The sequence below is a fragment of the Thermobia domestica genome, chromosome 6 (genome assembly GCF_964235325.1).
Source record: "Thermobia domestica chromosome 6, izTheDome1.hap1.1, whole genome shotgun sequence".
NCBI lineage: Eukaryota > Metazoa > Arthropoda > Insecta > Zygentoma > Lepismatidae > Thermobia > Thermobia domestica.
In genome coordinates this window covers 217,068,910-217,085,651 of record NC_137459.1, presented here as the reverse complement: position 1 = coordinate 217,085,651, position 16,742 = coordinate 217,068,910, and the positions used below count along the sequence as shown (strand labels likewise).

General features: G+C 36.1%; 1 protein-coding gene across 2 annotated transcripts in view; it reads right to left on the bottom strand.

Moving 5' to 3' along the window:
• The window catches only part of Cdc14 (cell division cycle protein 14), a 1,408,510-nt gene extending 1,402,661 nt beyond the window's left edge, over nucleotides 1–5,849 (bottom strand). Inside the window, exon 1 of one of the 2 annotated variants that reach the window (XM_081762627.1) lies at nucleotides 4,947–5,849. In XM_081762627.1, the coding sequence (XP_081618753.1) occupies nucleotides 4,947–4,995 (49 nt within the window). In that variant the 5' untranslated portion in view covers nucleotides 4,996–5,849. The remainder of the gene's footprint in view (nucleotides 1–4,946) is intronic. The other variant, XM_081762626.1, reaches the window with a different exon arrangement.
• Nucleotides 5,850–16,742: the final 10,893 nt, after the last annotated feature.

Genomic DNA, 16,742 nt, shown 5'->3' with positions numbered 1-16,742 from the left:
AAGGTCGGTTCTCTGTTAATTACAAAGGTGTCAACCCAGGAACTTTACTGGTGATTGCAGCTAGCCGACAATTTTCGACCAGAGGTGTGAGTATTCTTCTCTGTTACTTGAGAAAAGTTTTGGCGAAAAAAAAAAGTAGTGTAGACATTCCGAATGGTTTGTGTTGTTTTGTTATTTGACACTTTGAGTGGAAAAATCTTCCTTCTTCCTTTGGAGAGGAATGAACTATATGCGGGAACATTGGTTAAAGATCTTTTGATGTAACTGAAAGACTAATAAATCAGACTAAACCAAAAATTTTAGCTTCTCGAAAGTTAAACCTAGTTTTCAGGGGGGGGGGTCAATTACTGGTGATTGCAGCTAACCTGTGATCAATAATTGACATCCCCCCTGAAAACTAGGTTTAACTTTCGAGAAGCTAAAATTTTTGGTTTAGTCTGATTTATTAGTCTTTCAGTTACATCAAAAGATCTTTAACTCGTCAGTCTTTATTATGGTCTATTTGATATGCGCCGGAAACAAAAACAACTTTCCTTAAGCGTAACCGTTACTAGAAAGCTGAAAAAACAGTTGACTTCTCACTGTCTATCGATGTTCTGCTTCCTTTGGAGTACTACCACCCAGTAACAAAAATTAACGGTAGTGTAGGATTGACAACACCACAAAGGAATAACAGATGGCAGCATTTGCTGGTAGCTAGTCCCGCAGTCTTGTTGCGGCGAAAAAAAGACGACAGTGTCAATTACTGGTACACTGTCAATTATTGGGACAGTTATCCTAATTTTAAATTTAAGGTTTTCATAAGATTCTCTAGCGGCTTTTTTCGAATTTTCTTACTACTGCCAAAACTACGAGTACTTTACTGAAAATGAAAATGAAAATTTGTGATTTTCCCGGAAACGCCTCTAACGATTTTTTCATGTTTCATAAATACATGATTCATAACAATCTGATAATATGGGATAACTCATTCATCTGAAAAATCGGCAAGGGGTAGTTCATTTTGGAGTGAGTTTTTTTGGATGATTTTTTCAAACAAGAAACAGGCGATATATAATAATTTGATTAATAACCCTATAATAGGGTTAAGTAATTTCTTCCGAATAAATCCGCAAGGGGTAGTTTCTTAATAGAGTGAGTTTATTATTGGATGATATTCTCAAAAGCAACTCAATCGATTTTGTTTATATATCATTAATAAATATGTAATGTTGCGTAAATCATTTTGTTGACAACCCTGATATACGAGGATGCTATTTGTCACTTCATATAAAAAAGTTCATGTAGGTAATTTTCCTCGAATGAAATTTCCTCACAACATAATGTCGCTCGTATTTCATGTTTAAGCAATAACTGCAGCATAATATGATATACTTTAAGAAATTGGAGTGAGAAAATTTAGTGGAGTGGCCTGTATCTTTTATTACGTATTGAAAAAATAATTATAGAATTTTTCCTCTTAAAGCGGAATTTCACAAAATGCTGGAGCAAGTGTTCACTTACTTTTAATAATGAGTTTATATACTGTTTCATCTCCCTAACATGTCGCGAAATATCCTATTCTTGACATACATTTTAAACCCTATTCCTCCACTGTAGCATATACATTTTGATGACATAACAAGTGAGTATCGTTTCACTGTAATTAAAACTTCCAAACTATGCGAATTCAAAAAGGAGATTAAAACGTATTCTTGGGACACTAAATCGATTGCAAAAAGCCGTTTCTTGTTTTACTCATTTAAAAGCTAATATTTTACTCATCGCTGGTGTTTTAAAAGTAAAAGTCGTGCACTAGTAAATGCTTATTTCTTTTAAGGATTCTGTTAAACCGGAGATTCGGTTAAACAGAACGGTAGTACAGTTTATTTAATTAATATTCTTAATTTTATCGAAACAAAGTTGAAATAAGCAAAATAAATAAATAATAACAGAATTCATTCTTCTTAATAGTTTAAAATGGTGTATATTTTGTATTTTAATACATACTTTTAAGAATAAATTATGACATTTGCTTTAAATAGTGAATATTATACATGATTTCTTGCTATAGATATATCTGACAATAAAAATATGGTGTACTCTGAAATATTAAAACATTGATGTGGTCGTGTACTTAAAAATCTTATTTTGTTGTTGTTGTTGTTTTTTTTATTAGCATTAACACAAAATAGAGCATGTACCTTTCGTTGGAGAGGGGGAGAAAAGAGCAAAGTGGAATCCTAAACCCACGGCAAGGGGGGGAGGGGGAAGAAAGAGAGGAAAATGACCTCTTAAACCCACATGTGTAAGTCATAAATCAGAGTATAACAGAGACCAAAACTATGGCAACGTTGGTAGATACACATTTACTTACAATGTCACTAGTAAGAGGATACGAGTGTTCGGACATTGCCGAAACCACCCACGAAGAGCTTTATTGTTTTTGCCACGACTCAATGAAACTGTCAGGAAAGATGTAATTCCAGAGGAAGAAAGGATTAAATTTGTTAGGAAGGGAAGATCTTTCGCATAGAATTCTTGGCCATACAACTTGGGTGTTATTGCTTATAGAAGGTTTTCTAGGATTTCCACCAGAAAGCAGTTTATTGCGGGCAGATAAAAATAATTTCAAGTTCAGCTTGAAGCTGTTATGTTTGATGGTTCACCAGGTCTAGACTCGTGATAGACACACTTGTAGGGAAAAGACTTTTCTGTCTACTGTAATATATCGCAGAATCGGTAATAATTCCTGTCCGTTATGAAGAGGATATTGAAACGTTTAGGGTGTAAAACAGGACTGTCCGCGTCCGTATGTGAGTGTGTCTTTAAAAGAAAGGGGTTTGTTCCGTAAGCGAACATATATTTGTGTTGGAAGAAACAAAACAAACATCTGTTCGTATTATAGAGGTGTCCGTTAAGGGAGGATTGACTGTAGTAGGAGTACGAACGGGTCAGACGCCCCGCGGGACTTGGTTGGGTTCTAATAATAATAATAATGTAGGTATGTATGTGTGGGGATTCCATATCGTTGTGGTATTTGTATTGTTGGTTCCTTATTTTGTGGGAGGGATAACTTGGTACACTGTTAATTGCCAACATGTCATGTTACCACTTTTTCATAATAAGGTACCGATAATACATATATCACAACGATATGGGATCTTCACATTTGCTACATTTGCCACACCAGCGTTGTAAAGTATTACCGAGTTTTTTTGTTTTTCTTGTCTTTTTTTCCCCTGGGATTGGGTGGAAAAGCACCACAATGTGTTTCTGAGGCTTTCACTAAGTGTTATCGGAACTGTTCGTTTGGATTCCCAGTAATCGTTCAAAACGGGTCACTGAAAGTCATAGTACGGGTTTCGGAGCCGTCGATGGATTTGGGGGAGGTAATAGTTAAGAACAGCTACTTCTCATCTCCCGTGCACGAGGATACATCTTACTGTTGCACTACCTAAACACCCTGCAAGAACTCAGTCTATTACCTACTTTTTAACATCCTAGATAGTCATTGAATAATTCCTGAAAGTATGGCGTTTCTCGTCCTTCCCTAAATGGGAAGTACGGCTCCTTAACTATAACCTTGGGGGAAATACTAAATATATTCATTTCAAATTTTTTCTCGGGAGCATCTGAATATATGGAGTGGACAGTTATGCTGCAAAAAATCTGAACACCACCTTCAGCACAATCAAAGATAGGGTCTGGGGAATATCCCCCCTGGGCTACTCATTGAAATCATCACTGATTACATTTAGGCTGTTTCAGTGAAAGACGAAAGGGAAGTCTGCCCCAAAGCACCACTATAATGGGTAGCAACAACGTGTGGACTAGTAGTCATTGTAAGATATAACGTGACAGAAGATAACGCCTTTTACTTAAAAATAAAGCTTTGCTACAAACTTCTAGTAACAGGTAAGGTTCTGGAAAATTAGTTCGCATTCCTATTGAGTTGTAATAAAGGAAGTAGCCAACCTGGCTACTAACCCACTTTCAATCGCTGTCGCTCGCTCGGCATCACTATGTGAACTGAGTATTGATCTTTCAAAAAAGGAACCAAAGTAGCTGCAAAACCACCTTTGGCTATATATGTGGACCAGCATTCTAGAACCTGCGGCAAGAACCCCCTTCTCACTTAGCTGTAATAAAGAAAGAAAACAAGTGCCCTGCGGGGCTCTAACCCGCCTTTACTCGCTTACGCTCGCTCTGCAAGGGTTAAATTCCAAAGTTGGGCGTCCGTTTCCAGAGAAATTTTTAAAATTTACAGAAAATATATGGATAATTTGATCGTTTGTGTGCTTGATAATATATAAGAGTCTCGAAAAATTTGTTTATTTGTTATACATAAGCGGTTATAAACATGGGACTATATGGCGAGCGGAGGGAATTACTTGGCGCAAGGTAACCGAACAGTTGCATTGTGGGAAAGAAACGAGCATTTATGTTACCAACATGGCGAATGTACAAGGGCAATGAACTAGCAGTTTTAACATTTGTGAAGGAATACATTGATAACGAGCAAAATCTTTTAAAAGTTTATGAAGAGCACGGATTAATGAACCTAATAACAAATTGCAGAAAGTGTAGAAAGGAGATAACAGTGAAAAAACTTGACGAAAGCGGACGCCCAACTTCGGAATATATGCCCTCTGCAATACCATGTGAATTAAAGTTCGGCACAGAAAGAACCAACCTAGCTACTAATCTACATGGGGGGACCTGTGTTCTAGAGCCTTCCCGATCATTCCTTCTTAAAAAATAAAAAAAAAAACAATAAATAAACAAATAAAAACTAGGAATTATACAAGTTTTTGGGACCAGAAAATTCAATCCTGAGAAACGAATCCTTCTTTAGAATGGATTGAAACAAACTTCGGAAAAAAAAAACAAACTGACTTCGGAACTAATGCTGGAGTAAACATATACTTAAGTTATCTCTTTTATTTAAGTGACAGGATACATACCTTTTATGTACTCCGATGCACTAACTAGCACTTCATTATTTTCATCCATTTTTGGTCTATAACTTGTAACACAAATTATAAACGAAATAGACTCACGATTTAAAAGATGCCAAATATATGATTAGGGAACTGCACTCACAAAATATTCTCACACAGGCACACAATCTATCGATTTCACTTACAACAATACTTTTCTAGTTGAATTTCTCAATATTTGCACTTTATACTAATATAATCAATCTTCGTCAGCATTAAGGTGAACTTAGTTCTTATCATCATTACTGCTTAAAATAGAAACGTGTCTTTCGGAATGTAGAACTTTTTCAGAGCTAAATGAATAATAATAATAATAATAATAATAATAATAATAATAATAATAATAATAATAATAATAAACAGTAGTATAATGAAACAGAGAATAACAACAAACCCTAATACTCCGTCAAATTTACGGTAATTCGAATATATACAATCTATTTATGCACAACTACGTCTGAGACGTATATTACGGTTCATTTAGCACTTCAGAATTCCTATCAACGGAGACGGAAGTGGACACAATCCAATAATTTATAAAAATCACTCACAACTTCAAATTCCGGAACATAATCTCAAAAACTTGTGGCAAAAAGGAAGTAACGATTACCAGTGGGATACTTGTCACACTTTATGCATCCCACTTCTTTCTTCCCACACAAACAAATAACCAACACGTTTCACGACCCAAAACAAACTGCCATGTTTGTTTAAATGGATTCAAATGTCACGTGCATAACATCAAACCAATGAAAGAACACATACTGTTGTTTAATTTTTGTAAGATCGATAATATTGATGAAGAACGTCTACAACAAAGCAACAGAAACAGCTTTCATTTTGAATCGTCTATTTCCTATCAGTTTAATACAAATCGTAAAATGTACGTTGTAGTATGCGACGATATTGATAGGAGTTGTACTTGCTTACTACATTTTTGCGTGGTGATACGTAAATTTCACGAAGACCAGTACGGAATGTGGAACAGACTTTTTAAATATGAAACATTGCAAATATCATTCTTGTCTAAGGCAAACTATACACTATGAGATAAATTCCAGGAAATATCTTAGGATTTATCTTCTGAAAAATGTGGTTATGACATATCTCGTAGGAAATACTACCGTTTTGTGCCATACATGTGAGGGGTATTCCTGTCTGACCGAATGACGTTTTTCAATATTATGAAATAGTTCTATTTAATAAGTGTACCTTTACAAGATTGATGAATTCCTATGCTAACTACACTGCACTTCAGTGTGAAAATTGAAACACTTCCAGGTGGGGGGGAAGGTGTGGGCCAAAAATATACTTGTACTAAGAGTGTACTCTTGCAGCAGTGGCGTATACTGGTTTGATGGCTTGGGCTACCACTAACCCTTATAATACCTGTACATTATTATTATTATTATTATTATTATTATTATTATTATTATTATTATTATTAGACTTTTTCCACTTTAATATACAACCTTCAAAATAAGAAAAAAATTTACACCATCGATTTGAATTGAATTGAAAAAGGCTTTATTCAAGCGTGCGAGGTTCAGCATATTGCTGCTCTACAACCTAATCCTTGTCAAGGAAGTACATTGAGTTATACAAGAAAAACATACAATCAATTGAGTCAAAATATACAGTTATATACGACAAAAATACAGGTGTACACTAAGATGATAAAAAAAAGTGGCACTTTCAACAAAACACACTCACACGTACAAGTACGACAAGTGAAAGAAGAAAAAAAGCATACAAATACAAACATGAAAACAAACACATACCGATCAATAACATAGAGACAAAATAAGCTATGCTTGTGATTCACTATGCAGGGAGGAGGGTGATGAAATATTTTTGCAATGCATGATTATTTAATAAAGAATATGTACCAAGTCAAGTCTGATTTCATTTACGTGATTCAAGTGATAGAATACAAATCATGGGTACCTGAACTTAAATTTTGTTGGCTGAGTAAATAAATTTTTAACATTTTCTTGAAATAATTAAATGTTTTAGCTTCTTTTACTCCATTTGGTAGAGCATTCCATGACCTTGGTGCTAATACTGAAAATGCCGCAGTGGTTTGCTTGAGTGTTTGGTGTGAAATACCAAACATATTTCTTTGGCGTGTTAAGTGAGTGTGAATAGTTGACCTAGTAGTGAGTTTCTTGTATAAATACGCGGGACGTGTTGTTTTAAGAATTTTATAAATGAGAGAGGAATAATGCAAATGTCGTCTTCTGGACATTGTCAGCATGCAATTGCTGTTCAGAAAAGGCAAAATGTGATCAAATTTTCGTATGTTGTAACAGAAGCGGATGCATGAATTTTGTATCTTTTGGGTCAGGATGGCATTGCTTTTTGTTAGAAGCGGGTCAAACACAACATCACAATAATCAAACAAAGATAGTATCAGCGTTTGTGTCAGGAGTAGCTTGGTATCTTTGGACAGATAGTCTCGTATTTTGTACAAGTTTCTTGGTATTCCTAGAGCTTTTGAACACTGAGTAGAGATATGATCATTCATAGAAAGTTTACCATCAATTTGTACTCCAAGACTTTTAGCACAAGGTGAATAACTAATGTTTGAGTCCATTATTTGTAATTCTAATGTCAGGAGCAATTTTATTAAGTTGATTAGCGGAACCTAGAACAGTATAAGTACATTTTAAGATATTAATAATAGGACCGTTATCAATACACCAGTTACTGATAGCCTTAAGATCTTGGTTAAGGAGTCGAAAAGCTTGTGTTAAGTCCTGAAGCAAGACTTTTATAAACAATTGAGTGTCGTCTGCCTAACAGTACATCTTTGAATGCTGTATAGTAAGATACCAGATCTGCAGTGTATAAGGCGAACAAAACTGGCCCTAAAATTGAGCCTTGTGGAACACCTCTATCAAGTACAGCAGATTTAGAAATTTTATAATAAGAGGAACTACGTAAAGTAACTTGCTGTTTTCTCTTATGTAGATAGGATTCGAACCATTTTATGGTATTTACTGAAAAGTTATAGTATTTCATTTTTGCTAAGAGAACACCATGCTGTACAACGTCAAATGCCTTTGAGAGGTTTAATAAGACTAGTATGACCACATATTTGTCATTTAGTGCATGAAGCATATTGTCTTTAATACCTAACAAAGCAGTAGAAGTGCTGTGAAATTTACGAAACCCAGATTATTCGCATGGAAGTATGCCAGAGCTATCAATATATGAAATCATTTGCTAAAGCACTAACTTTTCAATTACCTTTGAAAGAACTGGCAATTGGCCGCAGGTCACTAGTTGATTTAATACAAGGCTACTTTGGTAATGACAGAATTTTAGCTAGTTTCCAGGGATCGAGGAATTTACCATTCGATAAAGAGTAGTTCACAATATTAGTTAAGGGAGATGTGATAACAGGTAAAGCTATTTTAAGTATAAGTGGGGTCATTTCATCAAAGCCCGCTGCATTGGATTTAATGTTAACAAGTGCTCTTCTAACTTCATGTTCATTAACAGGTCTTAGGCTAGTTTTAGACGGAAGCATTTATCGTAGCATTTCTCGTAGCAAAAATCGTATCATCGATATCCTACCGTGTAAAGTAGCAAATGCTATAGCATTCCCCATGCCATGGCATATCCTATGGCATTTCTTGTCGATAGAACTTGCTCTATTTCGTAGCATTTCCCCCAGCATTTCTGTTCCGATTGCAGCGCCGTGGTGTGTTAAAAAGAAGCAAAAGATTTTGTGCCAAATATCCATGCTCTTTGTTTTGTGTGGGAAATTGAATTCTAGTAAAGAAAAATGAGTTGGAGTAGGGATGCTCTTTGCCCACATACTTCTTTGTGATTTTCGTTTTGTATTATGACCGGCGAGAACTGTTGTTACAATTACTATAGCTTTAGCTACATCAAGCTTAATTTCGGAGCCATAATTGCGCTCTCTTCCAGTGATTTGTTTGCTACGTCACGACAGATGCTTATCAAAATGCTATCGTTTAAAAGCACCATATACTTTTGATGACATAGAATATTATATGAAATATTTGGCAGCACATCTGCTACGATAAATGCTTCCGTCTAAAACTAGCCTTAACATGAAAGGGGTTCCACAAGCAGTGTGTTTCAGTGAACTGTACCGATTTACTTGTTTATCAAATGTATCGTAACATTTACTGAGATTTCGGAAACCTTAGCAAAATGACGATTTATGACATCAGGACAATTTAGTTCTTCAGGAAGGTTCAACGATGAACTTTTTCCACTTATTCCCAAATTATGTAACGTCCGCGAAGTGTCTTTATTGTTTTTAGCGTTATTTATACGAAAGGAAAAAATACGCAATCTTTTCTTGTCGAATAACTGGCGTAGTAAAATTACGAAGCTCTTTGTACTCATCCCAGTGTTGCTGCAACTTAGTGCGTTTGAACCTGCAGAGCGCACGATCGCGTATTTTCATTAGCAGCTTCGTATTACTAGACACATAAGGCAATTTGTTATTCGAAACTTTAGCTGTTTTTATTGGCGCGTGCTGATCAAACAGATGTTTTAAAGAAATCTGAAGAAAATTAACTTTAGCATTTATAGATTCCTAAGGTTCAATTTGTTTCCAGTTCAAGGCTTCAGCATTTTGTAGAAATGTGTCGTGATTAAATATATTAAAGTTGCGATAACGAATAATATCAAATGACTTTCTTGGCGGTTTTTAATGCTCAGGATAGCATGTGTCACCCAGTGGTTGGATGATCCAATGGGTGGACTAACGCCACTTGATGCTATCATGTCAAATTTATCGGTAATAATAATGAGATCGAGTAATGATTCACCGAACTCTGTTATTCTGGTTGGTTCTTTAATGAGTTGGACGAGCCCAAACATATCGAGGATACGGTTCAAATATTTTGTTTCGGCTTTGTCAAGACAGAGCTGATCAGAATTAAGGTCACCGAGTATATAAAGGCAATCAACTTGTGGATATACATGTGTAATCAGATCCTCAAGAATAGACAATTTGGTGTAGAGGGTATTTGGTGGTCTATACATTGATACGATACCTATGCGTAGCGAATTTATTTTCATCATTAACGTAAGGCATTCTATTTGATCTGTGTTAGATACTTCAAATACTTTTGCATCCAAATTTTCAAGATAATACATTAAAATTTCTCCAGCATGATGTTCTCTGTCTTGCCGAAGAACGGAGTAGCCAGGTATATTAATGAGCCTTGTATCAGTTGAATTGTCAAGCCACGTTTCACTAACTATAAAAATAGCACCCTGTGATTCTAACATTAGTAAACGTATTTCATCTATTTTAGGTAAAATGGAACGAACATTAGCATGCATAATTAAAAATTGAGACTGTTGTCCTACCATAAACTCAAACCTTTCGTGAAAAGTTTTGTTAATACTAGTATTTAAATGTTCCCTTGTAGCATGCCAGTGGTCATGAATGCTCCCTTGTACTATGTCTACGTTACTCAACTATTGTTAAACAATTTTCTTACAATACAACTACAATATAGCGATAATGTACCAACTAATATACCCTCAAAGCTAGAATGGTACCCAACTTTGTCTCAGCTTTGAAAAACAGTAATATACATCTGATCCATCATCTCCATAGAGAAACCTACGTTTTACAAGAACAGAAATTTCACTACAAGTACACCCATAAATATTGACATATACAAAACACAATGGACACTAACAAAAATATCGTAAGACTGTATTGTGCAAAGCATAATGAAGCAGTCACTAAAATAAGTGTTCAGTAGACTAATCACTATAACACAAATATCTATATATATAAAAAAAAACATCTATCCACTTTCACAACAGACGAAACTCAGCCCACATTTGCTGTTGACACAGTACACTACCCAGAGTTTAAATGGCTTCTAGCTCATTTACAGTGGTTATGAAGTGCTTTTGCTTTCCTTTCACAACAACTATTTTACCGTCTTGAGTAAAAACGTCCCTTGTACCAAACTTCTGTGTCGCGTTTTTGAGTAGTTGCAGCGGAGCCTTACAAAAATCTTCTCTGATTGTGTTACCTGAATTCTTTAACTTCCTTTTGCTTCTAAATACCAATGATCTTATCCTGTAATTTGTAAATTTCACTATGATAGGTCTGTTCTTACCGGAAACCACTGGGCCAATTTTGTGTGTTCGACACAGGTCAGAATTCTGAAGTATGACTCCAAGACGATCTTCAAACAGAGACGAAGCAATTGCATCCGTATATTTTTCTTCACGTTCCGGTAAACCGATAATTCGAATGCTATTCCTCCGTTGGTACCACTCTAGTTCTACAATTTTGTCACTTAGATCGGCAATTGTTTTGTCACCATCTTTTTATGAAGTAGATAAATATCACTTTCTTTTCACTAGCAAGACTTATATTATCTTATTAGTATTACGGAGAAACGATCGTACATCTCTAACTTTATTTGTTGCATGAAGTATCACTGCATTTCGCATTGGATAGATGGTAACCCTACCCACCAGAGCAAATGGAAGCTGTCCGAGTAATAATGAACACTGAAATAGGCGATTAGGAAAGAAGGAGCCTCAGTCTTAAGAGCTACGAAAACTACTGTAAAACACAAACTTTTCGTTGCGCTAACGCAAATCGCTACGGAACGAGGCTCGTGATGTAAAAAAAACAATTCACAGAGACCCCCAAAATCCACTGTCATTACTCGTCTAATTTCCTTTTACTCTTCACTCACGCCCAAGAAACCGATTTCTCTAGAGGCAACTGCTTTTACCTGGCGGCCCGTTCGTACACTGTGGGCGGAGGTGGAGCGAAGAGGAATGCTCTGATGTGATTCTTACTGTAGTAGCTAGAGAGAGATGTCTGCTGTGTTGTCATATTGAAGACTTAAGTTCGCGAGACAGGCTGCGTGCAGAGAATTCAGTGGATCTTTCTAAATACATTCAAATTCTCAGAAACTTTTATCATTGAAAGAAGATACTAAAGTATAAAATTATAAATATAATTTAGTTCATATTATAACTTTATTTTGTAATATTCTAGGACTGCTGTCGGTATGCCCGGTAGTCCACAAAATACGTCATTGTCTTGCAGACTGTGTTAATTTCTCAACACATTCCAAAAGAAACTGGTACTCGCAGGAAAATAACTGTACAATATGGAATAGGTTATAATTTCTTAGTTCACAGTATTTTTATCACAAAAGACTTGAAAAATCAGTTTTTTCTAATGTACTTAGTGTATAAAGGATCTTGGGTATCCTCTGTGAGAAGGTATCCATAAAGTGTGCTCATAATTGTAATTTGTGTAATCACTAGAACACCACGTTAAATTTAAGTTACAAATATGCATAACCGCAATTATTATGAATATTTATTCAAAGTAGTTAACCTTCTAATCTAAAATAGGTGTATTATACAAAAAAAAAAAAAAAGGTAGAACAGATATTTGTTGAAAACTGTCTTATATCCATTGTTCACGCTTCCAACAAAACATAGAACTAAACCTGAGAGACTGAAACACAACTCAATCTGTTCACTGTTCAAGAGATGTTACTTTTCAGCGTTTCGGATAACTCACTGTACCAGTGGCGTATTTAGGATTTTGTTTCGGGGAGGGTTATGCACAATGCGGGGGAAAAGTGGCAATCGCTCACCTGAGTTTGAGAATTAATATTTTAATCAATTGTCTACTAATTCTGTACTAGGAAAAAACGTGAAACTCGTATGTCGGTTGAGGATCTTACCTCCCATATAAATCCGAAATGACACTCCTACAAACACACGTTGAAGATTTGTAATCTCACTTCAACTTAATTGATGTCAATTTAGAAAAAATGGAAATATTTAGTTTTATCTGTGTAAGTTTTTACCCGAAAGAAAATGTTGAGACAAGTTGAAGCTGAAATATACTGATTGCAGTTTTAATGGCAAGAATTGTAGACTGGTGAATCTTATGTGATATAATACACACACAAATTTAAAAATCAAACATTTTTTCTATTCATAGAAGAAAAAGGAAGCATCTTCTTGAGGTACCTAATTTCCCGGGCTACGTATTTCCCTTATCTTGATTTTCTTTAATTCAAACATTTATTTTCTTTATAACTAAACGATGTAAATATTTCTTTGCTATAATAACTGAAGTCCTGTTATGCTGATATCCGTGCAAGTTGGTGTGGAACATTAGTTTGGCTTATCAGCTTCTCATAGTTTTGATGTTACTGACGACGGCCGACTCAAATCACAACCAACAACGGTCGAAACTATGATAGGAGAAACGAAAGAAAGTAACAACCAAGAAAAAGAAACAGAAGAGTAGAATGGACGACAGATGGAAGAAAACAACACACTTTTTACATGGAATGAAATTGGACAAATACAATAATATTTATGAATAAAGAGCATAAGAAAATGGAAAGTTAATGAAATTCTTAGAAATGATGAGAGGGATTAATGTTATAGTCCTACGTGGAATGCGAAAAACCATCACATTCATTTCGGGAGGACCTTGGGCCCGATAACCCTCTCAATAAATACGCCACTGCACTGTACTAAAATTTCTCGGAATAGATACTATTTCGACACAGATTTCTTATTAGTACTTTGAAAAGTGATGATTTTTATTTGTACCCGGCGCCTCCACCATGTAAAACTTTGTGTAGTTTTGTCTCGTATATAAGGAAGAGGTAGAGCTGTTAATAAAAAGAGCGTCCGGAATCGACTCCCACTACCAGTATTTTTATTATAAAAAGTTCCTCTATAAAAATATTTTTACAAAAATACTATACAAATTGATTTCTCTATAATCAGGGTGAGTATAGGTGGTCTTTGACCGTAAGGTCGCAGACAGGATCTCCAACAGAGCCCCGTAGCAGGCTAAGAGGAGAGGAGTTAGGGAACCAATGCTCCGTAGCAAGCAGACGTGGGTTAAGTCGCCAACAGAGCCCCGTAACAGGCTAAGCGGCTGAGGTTAGGATTCCCAGACAAAGCCCCGTAGCAGGCTAAGCCAGGAGATAGGATAGGCGTAGTCCCGTAGCAGACTAGAGGCCTGGGGTTAGGTTACTCCAAGAGTCCCGTAGCAGACTAAAGGAGGGTCACCAGAAAACTGGTACTGAGCTGGATTCTTCTGTCCAATTTATAGCGTCCCTTGGGTGGCGGTGGCGCTGCTGCTTCAATTTCGTCTTCTGCTCCGTGGGAGGGGCTAAACGTCGTCTGCAGGTGATTGCAGGTCCCCCTGGTGGAAGTTCCTCTTGATGAAGCACGAGGTGGTGTTTATAAACACTTGATGCGTGGATTTGTTTGTAAACGACTTCACATGGGATATTAGAACATAAATTTAATTTTTGTAATTACACATGGAGGTTGGGGTCATTACCAAGTCCCCTCCCCTAGAAAGCACAAAGGCAACGAGATTCCGGGGAAACGTTCAGAGGTGCCTGGGAATTTCCCCCTTTCCCCCTTCAATTACCGCACATCCTACTAATATTAATACCAGGCTCTAGATTGTTAAATTGGATACTTCTAAAAAAAAGCATAAAAATCAGGAGGGTGCTGGTGTACTTTCGGCACACCACATTTTAGAAGATTTATAGGTAAAATTCAATACTTTGCATGAAAACACATATTTATAAAGAACAAATTTCTGCAAGCAATACAATTAAATACAAAGTAACACATCTATATTTTACGTTTACATGTGTAGGTTTACCAGTGTAAAATCATTATAAGCAGGGCTGTAGTGGAGGGTACACGCCGTATACCCTCTGCTTAATCTTAGTCATCCGAGTGTACCTTCTGCTTCAAAGTGTATACTTTCTCTTTTGTTTATTTCTTTAATCGGGTCATGACTCCAATGATAAAGTGACTATATCACCATTTTCCTCTTATATTCTTAGCAGATGTTAAATATATGAGTCATGAAAAAAGAAATCGGCTCGATTTTTTCTGTTCCTTCTCCGAGTGAGTTGGTTCCTTCTCCATACCTACATCCATTTATGTTATTAATGCTGTGATTTAAGTAAGGAGTGTCATCAAGAAAATAGCATGAAATGCTTTTAAACTATAAAACATTAATGTATTCTTTATATTATTAATATATACGATTTACACTTGTTCATTAAAAAAGGCCTTCAATGTCTCTTATGACAATGGCAAATGATCACAAATCAGCGTATACCCTCTGAAAATTTTAGGACTACATCACTGATTATAAGTGTTTTACTACGGATAAAATAAGTGAGAGACAATGTTTAGCGGAAGGGTTCCAGTTATGTTTTCTAAGAAATGTTACAATTTCTGTGGTTTCTGTTCATAGTAGTTTAGGTTAGTCATGGTTATGTTATGTTATGTTAGAATATATTAGTATACAGGTCCAGCATACTTTTTTAAAAGAGAGAGAATTTCGCTTTTTTCTATTAATATTAGGTTACTTTTGTTTCAGTTTTATAAAAGTTTTATAAAATAGTGTAAAAATGAAACTGCTATTAATAAACAAATACAACAAAACGACTAATATTGAAAAAATCTGAAAATACAAAAGTACTAGTAAGCACGATATAATAGGAATAAAGAAAACTAACTTCTCGCCTCCTTTGTTTTTTTTATTACTATTAGCATTTCAAAATGTTTTAGTCACTGAGATGCTGTACGGCCATTGGATCTTCGAAGAGCTTTGAAATAAGATTTTGTATTGTTACAAGTTTGGTCATTCTTTATTCTTGAGTTGGGTTGATTTTGAGTTTAACGTCCCTTTCAGCAGCGAGGCTGTATGAAATGGGACCTACTGATTAACGTGGAATCCGGACCACATGAGCTCCCGCCGGGAATCGAACCCGGGTTTCCCACGCCAAAGACGCGTACGGTAACCGCTTAGCCAAAATTAAGGTGCTTTTTAGAAGTGATGTTAGCTGATATTACTGAATGGTAATTTGGAAGTATTGAATCAATACAATGAATGGTACTTGAGATTTATCATTTTAGCAGTGATTATTTTCAGTAGGATGTATTGCCATGAATAAATTACATCTATTAAGGTTTTGCGATATATCACCTTAACTAGTGGTTTTCAGGTCCAGTACATTTTTACAGATCGACAAAACATTCGGGCACAATGGACAACATGTCCGAACCGGGATCGTGCCGAGGTCCGGACTGAACCTAGAAAATAGACCACTGATAGAAACCGTTTACTTGGTCCGATAGAAAGGTTCGGACAGGTAGGAAGTCCGGACTGGTGCGAGGTCTGGTCCGGTTCCGAAATGTTGTTCGTCAGTCCGGACTTTTTGCCGATTCGTAAGAAACGTCTTAGGTGCGGGCCTTTTAAGGCTCGGTTCTGAACATTATTAAACTTAACCCACTTTGTTACGTATTGAAATGTACAGCGTGGTCCAAAGGTGTCGAAAGACTCAAATAAAATCCAAACCGTTCAGAACTGGAAAAATGGAAAAAGTGATTATAACAGACGAGAGGGAAAATCTTTTGAGACCTATGGTACCATCGGCCGCCATCTTGAAATGGCGGGAACATTTTTCAGTGGGAACCCTACTGTGTGATATATCAAATTGGACTGAAGCTTTCCAGGAATCTAGTAGTGAAAGTTTTAACCGATTTTCTGCACGTACCTGGAGAAAACACTGCGAGTAATTTGTGACCCACTTACCAATGCTACAGCAATTGTTCAATATGTCGTTCCCTCCTGAGCAATCGTTAAATGTATCCGCTGCTGCCAGTCATTCATTACCTTACCCAGCATGTTTTCAGGAATTTTGGCAC